The sequence below is a fragment of the Hypanus sabinus genome, chromosome 18 (assembly GCF_030144855.1).
Source record: "Hypanus sabinus isolate sHypSab1 chromosome 18, sHypSab1.hap1, whole genome shotgun sequence".
Classification (NCBI taxonomy): Eukaryota; Metazoa; Chordata; class Chondrichthyes; order Myliobatiformes; family Dasyatidae; genus Hypanus; species Hypanus sabinus.
Genome location: NC_082723.1, coordinates 17,877,135 through 17,897,804, shown reverse-complemented (window position 1 = coordinate 17,897,804; position 20,670 = coordinate 17,877,135). Strand labels below are relative to the sequence as shown.

At 40.3% G+C, this 20,670-nt stretch overlaps 1 protein-coding gene across 2 annotated transcripts in view; it reads left to right on the top strand.

Annotated features, from left to right (window-relative positions):
- The first annotated feature begins 2,930 nt into the window (after nt 1–2,930).
- LOC132407366 (transforming growth factor beta receptor type 3-like) overlaps nt 2,931–20,670 on the top strand; it is a 133,899-nt gene continuing 116,159 nt past the window's right edge. Inside the window, exons 1-2 of one of the 2 annotated variants that reach the window (XM_059993741.1) lie at nt 2,931–3,157; nt 5,522–5,748. In XM_059993741.1, the coding sequence (XP_059849724.1) occupies nt 5,691–5,748 (58 nt within the window). In that variant the 5' untranslated portion in view covers nt 2,931–3,157; nt 5,522–5,690. Of the gene's footprint in view, nt 3,158–3,570; nt 3,712–5,521; nt 5,749–20,670 lie in introns of those variants that run through there. The other variant, XM_059993742.1, reaches the window with a different exon arrangement.

The window sequence follows — 20,670 nt, the reverse complement described above, 5'->3', positions numbered from 1 at the left end:
ACCCTGACCCTCTCTGCCTCCAAGCACTCCTGTTTCCCACTTGCTCCACTCTATCTCCCAACACCATATGGCCCCAATACCCCCAGCTCCCCAACCCTTGCTTAGCTGCCCTCCATACTTGACCTCCTTTGCCCCATAAGCTCCCCTCCATTCCTGACTCTTGACTCCTCCTTTCCATCACTCTAACTTTATCCCTGCCTTCCTCATCACTGCACTCAGCCTCTCCAATCCCCTTTTCTCCACCCCAACTTGTGTCCTCTGTCCTTCAACTCTCATCTACACCTTTCACCCTATCAGTGGATGACACCAGAACTGGTGGTATAGTGGATAGTGAAGAAGATTATTGAATACTCTTATTGAAGCTTACAAAGATCTAAGGCTATACATGCACAGTAAATTCTAGGGCCTTGAGTGTTGTAGAACAGAAAGAACCAAGAGTAAAAGTACATTGTTCCCTTAAAGTAGTGACATAGGAAGGTGGCACTTGGCACACTTGCCTTAATCAGGCAGGGTAATGAGTGCAGAAGACATTGTATTATTGCTGTACAAGTCACTGCTGAAATCACAATCTTGTCTCACAAATATATTTTTTAACATTTAATCAAAAAGACTGATGAGGGCTAGGAGTTGGATGTTGTTTATTTGGACTTTAGCCATATCTTTGACAAGGCCCCACAAAGGATGATCGGGTAGCTTAGATCACAGCAGATCCAGAGACAGCTAGTTAAATGGTAGGAAACAGTGGGCGATGGTGAAACACAGTATTTTCTGATTGGAGGTCTGTGACTAGTGGCGTCCTGCATTGTTGTACATTATTTATATAAGTGATTAGGATGAGAAAGTGCAATGCATGGTAAGCTTGCAGATGACACTAAAATAGGTCATAAACAGTGAAGTTCAAAAATTAGCACTATCTTGATCAGCTGGGCAAGTGGGCCAAAAAATGATAAATGACATTCATTTCAGTAAAGTGGAAACCATTACATTTTGGGAAATTAAATCAGGAAATCATTCTTTCATAATGATGGTTTTGGACAGTATTATAGAACAGAGGGACCAAGTACTTCACTACCCTTTCTGTCTGTGACATCAATCTCCCTGAAACTGGTGTCACAGAAAAGGCAGTGAAGAAGACATTTAGCATGCTGGTCTTCATTAGTCAAGGCACTCACTACAGGAGTTGGTACGTTATGTTGCAGCTGTGCAAGATATTGTTGTATCCTATATTGTTTCCTATACCCTGTTAGAGGAAAGCCATCATTGAGCTGGAAGGACGGCAAAGATGATTTATGGGAATGTTGTCAGGATTCAAAGGTCTGAGTTGTAGGGGGAGATTGGGCAACCCTGGACTTTATTCCTTTGAGTGTAGGAAACTGAGGGTGACTTTATTGATGCTTATAAAATCATGATGGGCTTAGATAGCATAAATGCACAGTCTATTTTGTCCCTAGAGAAAGGAAAAGTATAGATTTAAGATGAGAGGGAAAAGACCAACTTCTTCACATAAATGGTAGTGTGCATTTGGGACAAGTCACCAGAAGTGGTTGAAGCAGGTACAGTAACAACATTTAAAAGGCATTAAAACAAGTACATGGATAAGAAAGTCTTAGAGAGGTACAGACAAATGACATTATCTTAGATGGTCATCATGAGTTGGGCCAAAGGGCCTGTTTTCTTGCTAATTATTCTGTGCAGTTCTGGTTGCCCACCTATAGGAATGATGTTATGAGTAGAAAACAATGCAAGAAAGATTCACAACATTGTTACCATGACTGGATGACTTGAGTTATAAGGAAAGGCTGAATTAACTGAGACAGTTTCCTTGGAATATAGGATATTGACAGATGACCTTACAGAATTATATAAAACCTTGAGGGAGCAGATAAGATCATCTTTGCTAGTCACTATCTTTTTACCCAGGGTAGATCAGTCCAAAATTAGAAGACATAGATTTAAGATAACCAGGGAAAGGTTTAAAAAGGACCCAAAAGGCAACTTTTTCCATTTTGTAACAACAAAATTTGCAGTATATGCTAGAGATATTAAACCTGATTTTGATACATACATAATGCTGGGTACATGGAACAAGTTGCTAGGTACAGATGGGTACAATGTTTAAAAGATATTTGGACAGGTACATGGAAAGTCTTAGGGGGATACAGGCCAAACATGGGCAAATGTGACTGACTAGCTCAAATCTACATTGAGTCAGTACAGACAAGTTGGGCTGAAGGGTATGTTCCTGTGCAGTATAACACAACGTCCACTCCTCCCCACCTCTGCCCATTCTCCACCCAAACTCCCCCACCCCTGTCAATCCCCATCTCTCACCCAAGCCATCCTGGCCTTCTCTCCCTGCTCCTTTCAACCTCAGTCTCTCTTCTCCATCCCAACTCTTGCCATTTCTCCCCTCTATGCCAACTTTTGTTCCCTCATCCCCCTTGAACCCCATTTTTCTCCTCCAAACTCTCCAGCTTCTCCCCTAGCTCCCCATCTTTCAACTCCATCCAACTGTTGCCCTCTCCTCCCCTTGTCTCACCTCTGCCACTTCTCCCCTCCATGCCAACTTTTGCTCCCTAATCCCCTCAAAACTTTCCAGCTTCTCCCCAGCTCCCCATCTTTCAACACCATCCAACAGTTGCCCTCTTCTCATCTCCTGCCACTTCTCCCCTCCCTGCCAACTTTTGCTCCCTCATCCCCCAAACGCCATTTTTCTCCCCCCTAGCTCCCCATCTCTCAATTCCACCCAACTCTTGCTCCTTCGTCGCCATCCGCACCCAACCCCGCCTTTTCCTCCTGCCACAGAGCCCGCGGCTCGCGACCGCCCGCCCGCCACCCTCCCCGCACCCCAACGGTCGCCGCCCTCCCCCGCGCCTCTCAGTCCCCACGCGACGCGGCTCCAATCGGATTTCCCGGCGCCGGCTGGAGACTTTTTTTTTTCCTCTCTCGCCTTTTCCGAGACAGGAGGTGAAGGAGAAAAACAAGTTTACACACAGGGCATGACGAGAAGGAGGCAGTGAACAGGAAAATCCTATCCCGGCGCGGAGAGAGAGAGAGAGAGAAAAACGCACTACCGCCATTTCGGACCGTTAAATTTCCTCTCGAAGGGAAGGGGAGAAAATAAAATTTGGGGAATTCTTAACTTGCCTATTTCGAGGTAAGATTATTTTTATAACTTGTCTCCAGTACTGGCCGTCCTTGTCAATACTGCAATATGTATTCAGTTCTACACCAAAGTAGGAGGAACAGTTATCAGGAAATAACAATACCTAGCTTTAAAATTTTTGAAGAATCGCAAATAGCATGAGTCATTATTGTTATTTTATCCTTATAAATACTTAAAAGGGTCCTAATTGACATACTTTACGGAAAACTTTTTTTCTCTGTTCTCGGAGTTTGACAAGAACATGATTCCCGTTTTCCTGTTGCTGCTTGCGACGTTTCAGCGTATGGCTTTGGTCCCACCCAATCTTGGTGCCTATTGGTGAAGCCTTCATGCTAGAGGCGGAGCATAGCTCTGTTATTAAATTCCGATTCGACAATCAGGCTGCCAATTACTTGAAAGGGCAGACTCATGTGGCGTTTACTCAAAGCGAAAAAAGACTTGAAAGTTTACTCAGGGATTAAAATTTTTGAGTTAAAGGGATAACTTTTAGTCTTCCAACGTCACTCGGCAACGATACGAGAAAGGCAACTACCTGTTAACATCTGGTAAGGCATAGGTTGTTGGGGCTAAGTTTGTCGAAACTTTAAATTATATAGTTGGTTTAAAAATGAAGTTTTAGTTTTGAAGTTTGCTCGTATTTCAAAGATTTTCAGAAGGTTTGACAAGTTTGAATGATTAAAATTTCAACAGTATTCATCATAATTAGAACCGTATGTATTACAAATCATAATTGCTGTGCTGGTGGGAAATGTACAACATAAGCAAATTATTTATAAATCATGGGATTTGTCTCCGGTTTAATTCTATGTATACTTGGGTAGAGTACTTAATTCAGGAAGGAAGATGTTGTGGTTTTAAGAAATGAGTTTTTTTTTGGGGATTTAAATCAAAATCCGGTCGGTGTTCGCCAACCGAGATTAAAATGAATAAACGGGCCGTAGCAAACGCTGAAGACAATTATCTTTTAAACTAACTTACTTCTAGTAGTATCCCTCAAGTTCTCTGAGTGAATTATTTCTGTATAAGTTAAATGAAGTTTATTGTAAAAATCACGGAACCACCCGAATATGGTTGTCCTTGATGAATATAGGTGCCAGTAATACTTTTTAATGTTGACAGTACGATCGTGCAAACGGAGATTTGTGCAAATAGTTGAAAAAAATCACGTTTTGAAGCGTGACGATGAGAATGATGATTTTTAAAGAGTTATTGAAGGATGATTTGACCAGTTGTTGGAGGCTTTGCTTTTAATTTGACTAGACCATGATTTGCTCGCATGTCATCCTTTCCGCTATGATTAATTTGTCTGTGTTAGAAGTGCAGAAAAATATTCTGTGAAGCTCGTGGATTCTTCGGGGGCAACCTTGTAGTTTCGCCATTACAGACAGAGAAAATCATTTAATTGTTTGTGAAGTAGGGAAACTAGATAAATGGTGAAGTTTTTCTTTCTATAGTTTTCACAATCTCCGTTCAGGACGGTTTTTTTTTGCGCCTAGTTGATGTCCAGGAATAAGATTTCCGCGGCTTTGATTCTCGAGTTTCTCGATCTATTGTTAAATGAGAAATTGGGTAATTTGGCATTTGAATAGACTAACTTTCGAGCAGATGTTCGGAACGATGCAGCACTACAGAACAGTGTTAGAAAAATAATCATGGACATTTTATGAAATCAATAATCAATATTGTAGATTCGAGTCGCCCTGAGATTTGCTGTTTAAAAAAAACTGCTGGAGGAATTCAGCGGATCAAACAGCATTTCTGGATATAGTGGTTCTCGACGATGATTATCACACAAAGTCTACAGGTGCTGCTTGACCCGCTGAGTTCCTCAGGGATTTTGCACTTTGTTCCAGATTCCGGCATCTGCAGTCTCTTGTGTTCTTCTCGGAGATTTGCTGTTCTAATTCACTTTATGCTCCTATTAATTTGAAGGAGTTTGCAAAAATGAAAAACAAAATGGCAGTTTCTGGAAACCTGATATAAATCAGAAAATATTGGAAAACTCAGCAGATTGGAAGTGACTGTGGAAATAGTTAATATTTCAGATCAAAAACTTCAGCATTCAATTTGCTCTGATGGAATGTTAACTGTTTCTCTTTACACAGATGATGCCTGACTTGCTGAGTTTTCCCAGCATTTTCTATTACTGTCACAACATTAGGGAACATGTGCAAAATTTACATTGTAGTATGAATCCTTATAGTCTACACCTAAAATTTAGGTCGGATTTTGAGAAGTTTAGCTGTTGATCTCGTGGATTTCTAGAAGATATTCATTAAGTGTGATGTAGAGTTTGGATGAACAGGACAAGGTTTATCATAGCAACAGTTAATTGCATTTTTACATTTTTGACAGATTTCTAACTTTTCGGGAGACTGGAATTGAGGAATAAGCTCTTCAGATATTTCAAGGTTCCTCCTAAATTGAATTTGCAATATATCTCTCGGTGGGAGAAAAACATCTTGAGGTGTATTACTTTCTAGACACAGGACAGAAGAAATTATTCACAAAATAAAAGACAACCATGGAGAAAAATTTGCTGTTAATCCTATTGATTACTTTGGGATCTCAAAATAAAGCAGGTAAGTTAATGTCAAATATTTATTATGGAAACAGTGAGTAAACATTTTTTAATTACTGTACACAAATACCAAACCAATGATTGTCAGTGGAATAGCTGGGTGTTAATTTGATGTAACTTTCTTCAAAACCTTCACCATCTGAAGCTGACCCAAATGACAAAGAACTGAGTTACAAATTTTCAAGCATGGCTTGATGACCGTCCATTCTGAGGTTGGTCCTAGACTCTTCGGCTATTGCAAAAATGCCCTCCCTGTCCACTGTATTAAGGGTTAGCAATATTCGGTAGATTTTAATGAGATGCCCCCTCATTCTTCGAAGCACTAGTTAGTACAGGCTCATAACCATTTTATTCCTGTGATCACTCTCATGAAACTCATCTAGACCTTTTTTAGATATGGGGCCCAAAACTGCTCACAATACTCCAAATGATGTCTTATCAACGCTTTTGAAATTAATGCTAACATTGCATTTTCCTTCCTTACTATCGACTCAACCTGCAAATTAACCTTTAGGGAATCCTGAGTCCCCTTGCAACTCCAATTTTGGAATTTTCTCCCCGTTTAGAAAATAGTCAATGCCTTTCTACTGAAGAGCAATATGCAATAAGAAAATAGTCAATGCCTTTCTACCAATGCTCTTCTACCAAAGAGCATCTCCATATAATGCCTTACAGTATATTTCATCTGCCACTTCTTTACCCATTCTCCTACCATGTCCAAGTCCTTCTCTAGACTCTTGCTTCCCCAGCCTTGCATAACCCTTCATATATCTTTGTATCATCTGCAAACTTGACAACAAAGCTAACAATTTCATAATTCAGATCATTTACATATATCGTGAAAAGTATTGCACCCAATGCAGACCTCTGCAGAACACCATCAGTCACCCACAGCTAAACAGAAAAGGTTCCCTTTTGTTCCCACTCACTGCTTCCTGCCAGTCAGCTAATCTTCTATCCATGCTATTATCTTTCTTGTAATATCATGTGCTTTTACCTTGTTAAGCAGCCTCATGTGCAGCACCTTGTTAAATTCCTTCAGTAACTCCAAGTTAACATTCACTGACTCTCCTTTGTCTATTCTGCCTGTTATTTCCTCAAAGAATTCCAACGGATTTATCAGGCAAGGTTTTCTCTTAAATCAACCATGCTGACTTCGGCTTATTTTATTGTGTATGTCCAAGTACCTCATAACCTCCTTAATAATGGACTCAAATATTTTGTCAACCACTAAAGTTAAGCTAACTGTCCATAATTTCCTGTCTTTTGCCTCTCTCTCTTAAACAGCAGAGTGACATTTCAATTTTTCAGTCCCCTGGAACCATTCCAGAAGTTAGTGATTCTTGAATGATCACTACTAATGCCTCTACAATCTCTTCAGCTACCTTTTTCAGAACCCTTCAGTGTTGTCCATCTGTTCCAGGTGATTTATCTACCTTCAGAGCTTCCCAAGCATCTTTTTAGTAATAATGTCTACTCTCACTTCTGTATCCTTATGAATTTCTGGCATATTGCTGGTATCTTGCACAATGAAGACCAACTCAATATACTTCTTCAGTTCGGTTGCCATTTCTTTGTCCCCATTACTGTCTTGGCAGCATTATTAGACTACTAAAAGTAGTCTAATATCCACTTTTGCTTCTCTTTTGCTCTTTATATATCTGAAAAAACTTTTAGTATCTTTTTTTTATATTATTGGCTGGCTTATTTACATGTTTCATTTTTTTCTCTCATTGCATTTTTAGTTGCCTCCATTGGGTTTTAAAAGCTACTCAATTCTCTAGCTGTCAACGAGTTATATGTCCTCTCTATTGCTTCTATGCTTTTTTAGCCTTTGTTGCTTCTTCCTTCCTTTTAGAATGCTTCCTATTTGGGATGAGCCAAACCTACGTCTTCCAAATTACTCCCAGGAACTTATTCTACTTTTATCCCTGTTAGTTTATTCTTCCAATCAACTTTGGCCAGCTCCTCTTTCATTCCCTTGTAGACCCCTTTACTCCATTGTAATACTGATACATTGGATTTTAGCTTCTCCCTCTCCCTTTCAAACTGCAGTGTGAATTCTACTATATTATGAGCACAGCCTCCTATAATTCTTTTATCTTTATCTCTCTAATCAAATCTTGTTCTTTACACAACACCTAATGCAGAAGTATCATTTCCCTAGTGGGCTCAACTACAAGCTGATCTAAAATGTAGGTGTCTACAAATTCCTTCACTTAGGATCCAACACCAACCTGATTTTCCAAATCTACCTACACATTGAAATCCCCCAAGAGCAAACATTGCCCTTTTTACTGCCTTTTCTATCCCCTATTTGTAATTTATTTGAAGGCCTGCATATAACTCTCATCAGTCTTTTTACCCTTGCAGCTTCTTAACTCTTCCCTCAAGGATTCTTCATCTTCTGATGTTATGTCACTTCTTTCAAAGGTTTTGATTTAATTCTTTACCAACAACCATCCCATCCCCTCTTTCCACTTGCCTGTTCTTTTGCTATGATGTATGTCCTTTGATGTTAAGCTCCTAGCTGTGATCTTTTTCAGCCACTACTCACTGAGTGTCATACCTGCCAATTTCTCATCTACAAGATCGTCTACATAATTATGTATACTGCTTGCATTCTGATATAACACCTTCAGTCACGTTCCTTTTCAATTATTAGCTTCATGTTATCTGAAGTTAAATTCTCGTCCTTTTCAAAACTTTTTGTCTTATTTTTTATTCTGGAGACTTCTGTATCCTTCAGTATCTTTCTTTTCTTTTACTTTATACAACCCAGGCACCAGTCAGATACACAGTCTTCAGGGCTCTTGATCCTTTCAACAGTGTTGTGCCTATTCTATACTATCCCCAATTACAAATGCATTTCTCCTTTCTCTCCCCTCTTGAATGGCTCCCTGAAACATGGTGCCATGGTTCAGTTGTTCATCTTTCCTGCAGCCACCACCCTCATTCTCAAAGCGAGCAACAACCTCAGACTTGTTAGACAAGCTCAAGGGGTGAGGCTCCTTCAGCACTACCTCTTGGATCCACCTACCAGCCTCACTTATAGGCACACCCTCTTATCCCTGGACATAAACCAACTTTGAAATTTTAATCTAAATGGTGTGACTGCCTCTTGAAATATGGTTCTCAGGCAACTTTCCCCTTCCCAGATATGTGACGTTTGCAACATTTGAAGTTCGGATTTCAGACCATCAAATTTCACCCTGAGTTTCTTGAGCAGCCAACATATGCTGCATATGTAGTCACCAGGAGCCATAATGGGGTCCACCATGGTCCAACATTATGTAGCTACAAAACATCACCTGATCCTGTACCCCTATTTTATTTGATTTGTTGTAATTCATTGTGTTTTCTGTTAAATACTGTTTAAAAGAGACCCTTGGCAATCTACTTGCCTGCGCTGCCTTGCCAAAATCTCTTGAACCAAAACCTCAGATTTTAGACTTCTCCATTAGCTCACTCATGCAATGGCCAATCCAAAGTGGCCTCCACCTCTTCGCACTGAAATATCATGAGCAAAAGCCTCAGTTCTCCATAACTTCTGCATTCACACAATGGCCAATCAGCTTAAACTTCAATGAAACTCATATGCAACAAGACTTGCTGTTTTCAACATCCTGAGTCTTGCCAAACTCATATCCCATGATTTCCTTAATATTTAAGAATTGCATTCCCAGTCTTGAATAAATTTCTGTATTTTAGTCCCAAAATGTTTTTAAGATCGATCCCTACTTGTTCTCTCCATCCATAGCCAGCAGCTTCTTGACATCTACTCTGCCAGTTGTCTCTGTATTTTTGTTGCTTACAATGAGAACACCTCTGTTTTTAAATTCTAGTGACTCTAGGAATGTCGACATCTATGGAAAGGAATAAATAGTCAACCTTTTGTGCCAAAACATCGATTGTTTATTCCTCTCCATAACTGGACCTGCTGAGTTTCTCCAGAATTTCATGGGTGTCGCTTTGGATTTCAGCATTTTGTTTGTTTATGAGTCGAGGAGTATTTTCTGATTCTAAAGAAAAGCAAGTTGTAATATCAACAGTTATCTTAAAGATCTGTCTTGAGTTTAAAAGATCTCTTGAAGGAAAGCATGAGAATTCTTCAGGTTTCTTGATCGATAGTTCCCTCAAATTATGTGATATAAAACCTAGTGGTTTTGTCGGAACTTGGTGTCATGTTTCCAACATTGCATTAGTGATTATCATTGCCACTTTGGTGATTTTTTTCTTTCCTGGTTAAATATAACTTCTCAGTCAATGCCACTTTTATTACTTAGATTTCACATCACATGCCGGTGATAATAAACCTGATTCTGATAAATCCTCTTAAATGTCTTTTTCATTAAGAATTCTAAATTAGTAAGACAAGATATGTATATGGCATATTCTATCCTTTAAGGTTTTACAGAACAATCCTGTGCATAGTTTAATTATTAACATCAGAAAAGATGGCATCATTTCAGTTTCATAAATTGCTCTGTTAGAATTTGCATTTGCACTCTTGAATTGTTTGTCTTTAAATAACCATGCTTATTCCCATTGTATATTTTGTAATATTGTTTTCTATTAGGTTGTGATTTAGCAAAAACCATGACCAATATTTATCTTAAAGTATGTTTATAAGTGATTTCATTTACTCTGCCTTGTTTGATAAGTGAAAAATTGAGCATGCCAAAAATTGGAGGAATACTTTGTAAAAGCTTAATTATCTGGCATTTAATGGTCTGGTGCACTCAAGTCTGAGGTAGATACTAGGCCAATAGAGGAGTCAAAGGCAGAGCTACACCAATTCTTAATTATCCAGCACATTTTACTAAACGCCACCTGTCAATTTTGGCACATACCAGTTTATATCTACTTGTTTTTTTGTAAGCCTGCTTAATCTAGAGAACACAACCACCAGATATGACGGCACAGTGGAATATTAACTGCAGGCCCCATGTACTATGTTAACTGATGTCAATCAAGATTTAGTAATGGCAATTAAGGTGGATTTCACTTCAGTTGTTTGTAGCTCCTGAATTTTTTTTAGTGTCCCCGGCAATAATGCATATAGCAGATCAACAGCAGATGCTATTTCATTGGCTCTTCACTCAATCCATGAACTTTGGACGGCGAAAGTGAATATATCATGACTTCATTGACTACAGCTCAGCATTCAATACTATCATCCCCTCAAAACTAATCAATGAGCTTCAAGACCTAGACCTCAATACAGCCTTGTGCAACTAGATCCTCTATTTCTCCACTTGCAGATCCCAGTCAGTTCAGATTGGCAACCACATTTCCTCCACTATCTCCATCAGCACAGGTGGACCACAAGGCTGTGTGCTTAGCTCCCTGTTCTACTTGCTTTGTACTTATGACTGTGAGGCTAAGCACAGCTCCAGTGCCATACTTAAGTTTGCTGACGACACCACTGTTGTGGGCTGAATCAAAAGTGGTGACGAATCAGCATAAGACCATAAGATGTATGGGCCATTTGGCCTATCAAGTCTGCTCCGCCATTTCATCATGGCTGATCCAATTTTCCTCAGCCCCAATCTCCTGCCTTTTTCCCCATATCCCTTCATGTCCTGACCAATCAAGAAGTTATCAACCTTTGCCTTAAATATACATAAAGACTTGGCTTCCAAAGCTGCCTGTGGCAAAGAATTCCACAGATTCACCACTCAGACTAAAGAAATTCCTCTTCATCTCCATTCTAAAAGGACACCCCTCTATTCTGAGGCTGTGTCCTCTGGCCTCTGACTCTCCCAACTTAAGAAACGTCCTCTCCACATCCACTCTAACATGGCCTTTTACCATTCAATAGGTTTCAATGAAGTCACCCCTCATTGTTTTGAATTCTAGTGAATACAGGCCCAGAGCCATCAAACGCTCTTCATATGGCAAGCCATTCAATCCTGGAATCATTTTTGTGAGCCTCCTTTGAATCTTTTCCAGTTTCAGCACATTCTTTCTAAGATAAGGGGCCCAAAACTGCTCTCAATGCATCAATGCTCTCAATCACACCAGTGCTTTATAAAGTCTCAACATTACATCCTTGCTTTTATATTCTAGTCCTCTTGAGATGAATGCTAATATTGCATTTGTCTTCCTCACCACAGATTCACCCTCCAGATTAACCTTTAGGGAATCCTGCTCAAGGACACCAAAGTCTCTTCCTTTGCACCTCAGAATTTTGTATTTTCTCTCCATTTAGAAAATAATCAGCCCTTTCATTCCTTCTACCAAAGTGCATGACCATACACATATAAGGGGGAGATTGAAATCTAGCTGAGTAGTGCCACAATAACTTCTCACTCAATATCAGCAAAACCAAGGAGCTAATTATTGACTTCAGAAGGAGGAAACTGGAGGTCCATGAGCCAGTCCTCATCAGAGGTGGAGAAGATCAGCAATTTTAAATTCCTCTTTGTTATAACTTCAGAGGATTTTCCCGGCTCCAGCACATGAGTGCCATTACAAAGAAAGCATGGCAGGGCCTCTACTTTTGTTACAGAATTGTGAAGATTTGGCACGTTATCTAAAACATTAACAAACTTCTATAGACGTGTGTTGGAGAGTATATTGACTGGTTGCATCACTACCTGATATGGAAACACCAGTGCTCTTGAACAAAAAGGCCTACAAAAAGTGGTGGATGCAGCCCAGACCATTACAGGTAAATCCCTCCTCACCTTTGAGCACATCTACGTGGAGAAAAGCAGCATCCATCACCAAGGATACTCACCATCCTGGCCCAGTTCTCTTCTTGCCACTGCCATCAGGAAGCAAGTACAGGAGCCTCAGGACCCACACCACCAGGTTCAGGACTAGTTATTACCCATCAACCATCAAGCTCTTGAACCAGAGGGGATAACTTCACTCAATTCCACTTGCTCTTGGAAAGAGTGATCACAGTATGACTGAGTTTTTAGACAAGTTCAGGGTGCAATAGTTCAGTCGAAAACCAGTGTTTTAATGCCTAAACAATGGAGACTAAAATGATTTGGCTAGGGTAGAGTGGGAACATAGGCTATATGGTAGGACAGTGGAAGACTTTCAGAGATTTTTCATGGTGCTCAACAGAAGTATGTTCCAGTTAAAAGCAAGGACAGCAAGAATGGGGAGAGTCAGCCCTGGATAACTTGGGAAATAAGAAAAAGGCATCAAACTAACAGCTCATGCATACAAAGTCACCAAGAGTAGTGGGAAATTGGAAGATTGGGAAAACTTTAAAAAGCAACAAAGTACCACTAAGCAAGCAATAAAGGAAGGGAACCTAGATTATGAAAATAAACTAGGACAAAATATGAAAATGGATAGTAAAAGTTTTTTTAATTATATAAAGTGAAAAAGGATGGCTAAAGTGTATGTAGTTCTTTGGAGAATGAGAAGGGGAAATTGATATTGGGTATTGAGGAAATAGCCAAGGTTTTGAATGGCTATTTTGTGTCTGTCTTCACGGTGGAGGACACATCTGGCAAGCCAAAGAGAGATGTTATGGATGTGATGGGAGGTGGGGACCTTGATACAATTGCTATCACTAAAGAGGTAGTGCTGAGGAAACCTGTGGGCCTGAAGATAGATAAGTCCCCTAGTCCAGGGTACAAAAAGAAATGGCAGAAGTTGTAGTAGAGGCTTTGGTGATGATTTACAAAAATTCTCTGGACTTTGGGCAGTTCCTGTCTGCTTGGAAAATGGCAAATGTCATACCACTGTTCAAAATAGGATGTAGGCAAAAGGCAGATAACTATAGGCCAGTTAGTTTAACATCTGTAGTTGGGAAAATGCTTGAAACTATCATTAAAGAAGAAATAGTGAGGCATCTGGAAAGAAATGGATCCATCAGGCTGATGCAGCCTGGATTCAGCAAAGGCAGGTCCTGTTTGACAAACTTACTGAAGTTCTTTGAAGATATAACAAGTGCAGCGGACAGAGGGGAACAGATGGATGTTATTTACTTGGATTCCCAGAAGGCGTTCAGTAAGGTGCCGCATAAAAGATTTACCAATAAGGATGTATAGAGTTGGGGGTGATTTAATAGCATGAATAGAGGATTGGTTAACTAATAGAAGGCAGAGGGTTGGGATACATGGTTGTTTCTCTGGTTGGTAATCAGTGGTGAGCGGTGTGCCGCAGGGGTTGGTGCTGGGCCACAACTGTTCACCATATACATTAAGGATCTGGAAGAGGGGATTGAATATAGTGTATCTAACTTTGCTTATGACACTAAATTGAGTGGAAAAGCACATTGTGCAGAAAATACAGAGAATCTGCAGAGAGATATAAATAGTTTATGTGAGTGGGTAAGGGTCTGGCAGGTGGAGTACAATATTGGTAAATGCAAGATCATTCACTTTGGAAGGAAAAATGGAAGATCAGTTGTTATTTAAATGTTAAAAAATTGCACCATATTGCTGTGCAGAGGGTCTTAGGAGTGCTTCTCCGTAAATCTCAAAGGGTTGGTCTGCAGGTGCAGCAGGCTATTAAGAAGGCAAATGGAAAGTTGGATTCGTTGTGAGAGGGATTGAATTTAAGACCAAGGAGGTTATGCTGCAACCATGATGCTGCACCAGGAGTACTGGGTGGAGTTCTGGTCTCTTTACTTGAGGAAGAATATGCTGGCTTTGGAGGCAGTGCAGAAGTGATTTCAGAGATGAGGGGTTAGACTCTGAGGAGAGATTGTGTAGCCTGGGATTGTACTCACTGGAATTCAGAAGAATGAGAGGAGATCTTAGAGAAACATATAAAATTATGAAAGGGATAGATGAGATAGAGGCTGGAAAGTTGTTTCCACTGGTAGGTGAGACTAGAACTAGGGGACATAGCCTCAAGATTCGGGGGAGTAGATTTAGGACTGTGATGAGGAGGAACTGCTTTTCCCAGAAAGTGGTTAATCTGTGGAATTCTCTGCCCAGTGAAGCAGTGGCAGGTACCTCAGTAAATATATTTAAGGTAAGGCTGGCTAGATTTTTGCAGAGTAGGGGAATTGAGGATTATGGAAAAAGGCAAGGGAGGTGGAGATGAGTCCATAGTCAGATCACCCATGATCTTATTGAGCAGGCTCGCCAGGCCAGATGACCTAGTTCTGCTCCTATTTCTTATGGTCTTATGCCCCATCACCAGGGGTGTATCTACAGAAAATAGTGCCTGTGGCAGGCACGGAAATTGCGCCCCTGTCCAAACATCTGACACCCATCTTTTAGATAACTTTACCATAATATCAGCTCAAAAATACAAGTCAAGCTTGTTAATCTTTTAATTAACAAATTATGGCACTACATGAAAATTGTAACTGCACCTTCCTTGCTTTCACTGATAGAAATTGGTCTATGATGTGATCAAAGTCAGTTTTTTCAGTTTCTTCTCTTTCTACACTCAGCAGAGCAAGATCAGAGTCTGCCTTGACCCATGGAGTCTCTCAAATACGAAAGTATTAGTTTTAACTCACTGAATGATCTCACAGCTGGTGATGGAAACTGCGATGGTTAGCATTATTTGAATAGCAATGTGAAGATTGGGGAAGATGCTCTCATCTCCATACTGAACAATAAATTCAAGAAGCAAGAAACTCTTCAGGTCTTGATATTTTCAAGTCGAACCGCCTTGATAGCAATATTCTGCAATCCAAAATTTCTTTATGTAGCTGCTGTCCATCAATATCAGAGCTGTATAATTCGCCCAAATTTTCGCACTTCTTCTTGGGTTGTTACGGTTGGTGCCATAACACAGTCCCTCGACATCAAGAAGGAACCCAAACTTGGCGTCAAATAAACAGACCTTTCATCCATTTCTCTGTGAAGATGGTCGAGTGTTCCCTTCATGACTCTTTCCATTTCCTCCCAGCGTCTCTCGAGTTCTCATCAGCCATTTGTTTCTTTCGTCTCTGACATCTTTCAACTTCAATATTCCATTCTTGACAGAGACTGACTTCTTCTTCGAATGATTTACTGACCAACACTTCTCTTTCATCATAAAAATGATCTTGGAGGGCTTTCAAATCCATGGCAGCATCGTGGAAGTTCTTGCTAGGATCCTGCAGCCTCTTTTGAATACAGTCAAAACAAATGAGTACTTTGTTCCAATATCCTAGCAAAATCAGAAAATTGTAACTCAACATGCAGTTGTACAACTGCCTTGCGTCACTTCTTGTTTCACTGGTCTCATTTTCATTGTCTATCATGTCCTGGAGAACTTGAATTATCTCCTCAAGGTACTTGTTGATGGCCTTCACTGCTTCTGTCCTTGCACTCCACCTGCTTTTGGACTCCGACTTAACAACCACAGGCACGGCATTTTTGAGTTTTTCCCAGTGCTGTGTTGAATGAGAGAAAAACACATAGAGAACTTCAATGGTTCCAAAAAATGTGACTATCATTGTATCTTGCTAGTCCGCATGTACAGCCACCAAGTTGAGTGAGTGATCGTTGCAATTCACAAACACTGCCAGGTTGTTTTTCTCACTTATTCTTTGATGAACACCACTTCTGTGTCCAGCCATCACAGCAGCGTTGTCATAGCACTGTAACCGACAATCTTGTAGCTCTATTTCATCCTTCTCTAGCTGTTTCAAGATGTCTTCAACCAAGCTCTCAGCATCTTTCTGGCTTATCTGGATAAAACCAAGGAAGGACTTAACACGGACTGTTTTCCTGTCAAAATTAACTTCCACATACCTCACTACTTCTGACATCTGTTCATGGTGTGACTGATCAGGAGTCGAGTCGAATATGAGACCATAGTATCTGGCTTTATGAATGCTTCTCAGTAAACTCTGGTGAACAGTGGATGCTGTCATGGATGAATTCATTCTGGACACCCAGTGAAAGATGAGATGTGGATCCAGGGTGACTTTCCAAATGAGTGAGGTTTTCTTTTATGACAGGGTCTAAGATGGCCAGTGGTTTCAGTAAGCCAAGGAAATTTCCCACTTTGGAGTCATCGTCTAGCTGAAGTGACTCCCTGTGTCCTTGCAAAGCCAGGTTCTGAGTCGCAAGGAATTTTATGCAGTGAAGGATTCTCATCAAGAAATCACACCTCTTCTGCTTTTCCTTCTTAATCTGTGACTGAAATACCATGTCAATAACTCCTTTGTTTCCAGCTAAATTTCTTTCCATTTCTTTCCACTGTGTGAAGCATTCCTGATGATTTCTGGCATTTTCATGAACCTTTTCAGGTGCTTTCCACTGGTTGAATCCACTTTCCTGCTCCAATGAGGATTGATGGTCTGACTGGGAATAGAGAAGACAACAGATATAAAGTGCAGACTCTTTAGAAGGGGAATAGACCAGCCATGAGTGAGTAACCTCCTCACCACAACCATTTCCCCATTTCCTCTTGAACCAAGTTTTGTTCATTGAGCAGTTATTTGTTGGTAGGAAAGGGTCCTCACTGTTCTGGAAATATTTCGAACCCAGCTTTTTTATTTCTGTTCTCAACGTGTCAGGCAGAATAGCTTTTCCATTATCCTTGTTGAACTTCAGAAGTCCAATGTCATGCTGTTCAGTCACTTCTGGTATGACAGTTCAAGGCTCTTTGACACCATCCGGTTCACTAGGTTCAGTGTTGTCAGGTCAAATCTCGTCAATAAGCTCAACATCACCACCACCACCGTCTACCCCTCCTGTCATGTCCATGTTCTCTGTGGCAGCCTCACGCTTAATCATGTCATAGTTGGATTTATCTGACTTGACTTCCTCCTCGGCTTGTGACGTATTTGTGCTTGATTCATCTTTGTATTCTAACAAACTTGTAGCAGGTGCAGGCGACTCCATGGAACGTGTCGAACTACTTGTTCCAGGCTTTTCAAAGAAGGGCATGAAGAACTTGCTCGACTTCTTGGCTTCCTCTGCCTCGACAACTTTTGTCTCTTCCATCCTTCAGCTCCACTTTCCTTCTTCGTGAAGAAACATTTCATGATCTTCTTACACAATGCTCTGAAATAAGGCCATCCTAGTGCTTCTCACCCATGATAATCAAAGACAGATCATACAACTGAAGAAAATTCTTTTTTCACTATCCAAGGATGGCTTGTCTGACTTTAATAGAAACTGCTCAGTGGTGCCCCCCTTCAAGTGGCACCCAGGGCACACACCCCTGCCCATCACTGAACTGTTCCCACAACCTATGGACTCACTTTCAAGGATTCTTCATCTCATGTACTCAATATTTATTGTTTGTTTGTTTTTTTTATTATTTCTTTCTTTTTGTACTTGCACAGTTTGTTGACTTTTGCATACTGGTTGTTGTCTGTCCTGTTGAAGCAAGTCTTTCATTGATTCTGTTGTGTTTCTTGCATTTACTATGAATGCCCACAAGAAAACGAACCTCGGTTGTACTGCGTATGGTGACATATGTACTTTGATAATAAATTTACTTGAACTTTGAACATACATTTGCATGAGATGAGGGCAACATTAGATGTGAGCAATCTTGTGAAATTTTGTCAGTGACGCGGATATGAACTCGGGAGGAAAAATTTAATGCTTTTTATCAGGTGTCTCTGGAGATGCGGCTCAGCCCCTTGCTAATGGCCACTGGACTCAGCAGTGAGAAAACCATCTTTCTCAGACTACATATGTCTAGAGTAGATATGAGTTGGGTCCCACTAAACCTGGGAGGTTGGGATATCTCACCCACATGAACCCTGATCTGTGTAAGTGCTGTTTAATTTCTGCCCCCATGCAATCGCTCGATGGCAAGAAATAACAGTCCATACACTTATAAAGAAAGTATATTCATGAATGTTAACTTAACCAAGCAGTTATTAAAGAAAAGAAAGATAAAACAAAAGGGCCCACCATAATTAAAACAGTCAAATGTGCACAAGTTGGAGCTCAAATCTTCCAAAAGCTGATGTGTTCGATGTACTCACAAAGCCAACTCCATATTCACCGATCATTGGTAGAATTCTCCCTCAGGCTTCATCGAATCGTGCATTCCTGCTGGATCGAATTCTACAGCTGGTTCTCTCGAACTGCTTCTCTCTCCATCTCCTGCCAAAAAAGACCTCAATCCACCTCAGTCTCTGTCACAAAACCTTTTCCCCAGCATTCTCTAGAACCTTCTCCCTGTTCCACCATCTTGATTAGATGCACAGCATTCCTAATCCACCCTTATCTTTAACAGTAACCCAAACGCTACCAGCAGAATACACTGCTTCTACAGAAAACCATTGCATGAAATAGCTTACAACATTAGCAGTAAAATATTTACCAAGACACATCACCTATGAAAATAGACAATGGGAGTTACAATCAACACTTACAAACAAGCTGGAGGAACTCAGCAGGTCGGGCAGCATCCTTTGAAATGAGCAGTCAATGTTTCGGGTCGAGACCTTGGATGCTGCCTGACCTGCTGAGTTCCTCCAGCTTGTTTGTACGTGTTGATTTGACCACAGCATCTGCAATGTACTTTGTGTTTACTAGGAGTTTCAGCATCTGGGTAAGAAAGGGGAAAATTGGTAAGTGAAGGAAATATTTAAAAAAAAACAAGCTATTATTGCCTGAAAGTAGCACTGATAAACTTAGACTTTCTTGATAAATAACAGGTAATTTTTATATTAACTAAAACATTTACTTCTAAACAAAATAAGAATAGAAGTAAGTAGATCACCAATTATAAATTTAAGTACTAGATTTTGCCCTGGGAAAGTCACCTTCAGCTCAATCAACCCTGCAAAGATCTCAAGAATATCTGAGAGTTGGGATAGATATCCCTCAAACTAATATTGTCTGATATTATATTTACAGAATCATACTTTTCAGTCAATATCACAAACTTCATCATAATCCATAGGTAAACTCTGCCTCGCCTACAGGACAGACTAATAAGAGGGGGCAGCATAATGGAGTATTGTAAAGAAGGAGTGGCGACGGAATCCTTAACATTGAGTCCAGTGCTATATAATGTCTCTCAGCATCAAATAATTTAAAGACATGGAAAATTCCTTTGGATTAGTCTCTAATGAAGTCCCTTGGCTGTTGAATTCATATTGTTACAGGTTGAATATGATTTTAAAGTAGCAATAGCACAGTATGCACTCTATAGGGGACGTCAATGCACATTCCTAGGAGTTACTTAGTAGCACCATATCTGGCTATCTGTATATTGAAGAGCATAGCTGTCAGATAGTAGTTTGACCTGTAGTGAAAGAATAAACACATTGATGTATTTGTAATAACAATGATTACTTATCTTTGTGGACTAATGGATAGAACCATAGAATATCACAGCACAGAAACAGGCCTTTTGGACCTTCTTGGCTGTGCCGAACCATTTTCTGCCTAGTCCCACTGACCTGCACCCATATCCCTCCAAAGCCCTCTCATCCATATACCTGTCCAAGTTTTTCTTAAATGTCAAAAGTGAGCCCGCATTCAGCACTTCAACTGGCAGCTCATTCCACACTCCCACCACTCTCTGCGTGAAGAAGCCCCCCCTAATGTTCCCTCTAAACTTTTCCCCCTTCACCCTTAACCCATGACCTCTGGTTTTTTTCTCCCCTAGCCTCAGTGAGAAAAGCCTGTTTGCATTCACTCCATCTATACCCATCTTAATTTTATACACCTCTATCAAATCACCCCTCATTCTCCTACAAAAAAGCAGGACAAATTTAATCTGCCCAATCTCAGCATCTCTAAACTGAGATTGGGCAGATTAAATTTGTCCTGCTTTTTTGTTGATGGCACTTGCATTCTTGGGTTCCTCCCTTGTTGCAGGAGTGGTGACAAAGAACTAGACGATTCCTGGTTAAAAGGGAAGGAAGAGATACACTGATTAATAACAGGTCAGTCAGTTTACCTTCAGTGCCAACAAATTATCGAAATGATGTACAGTAAGTTAATAAAAGACAATCAGAATGAGATTTTTAAGGAAAGGTCTTGTGAGAGCTTTCTGATCCAGTAAAATTATGACATTAGAA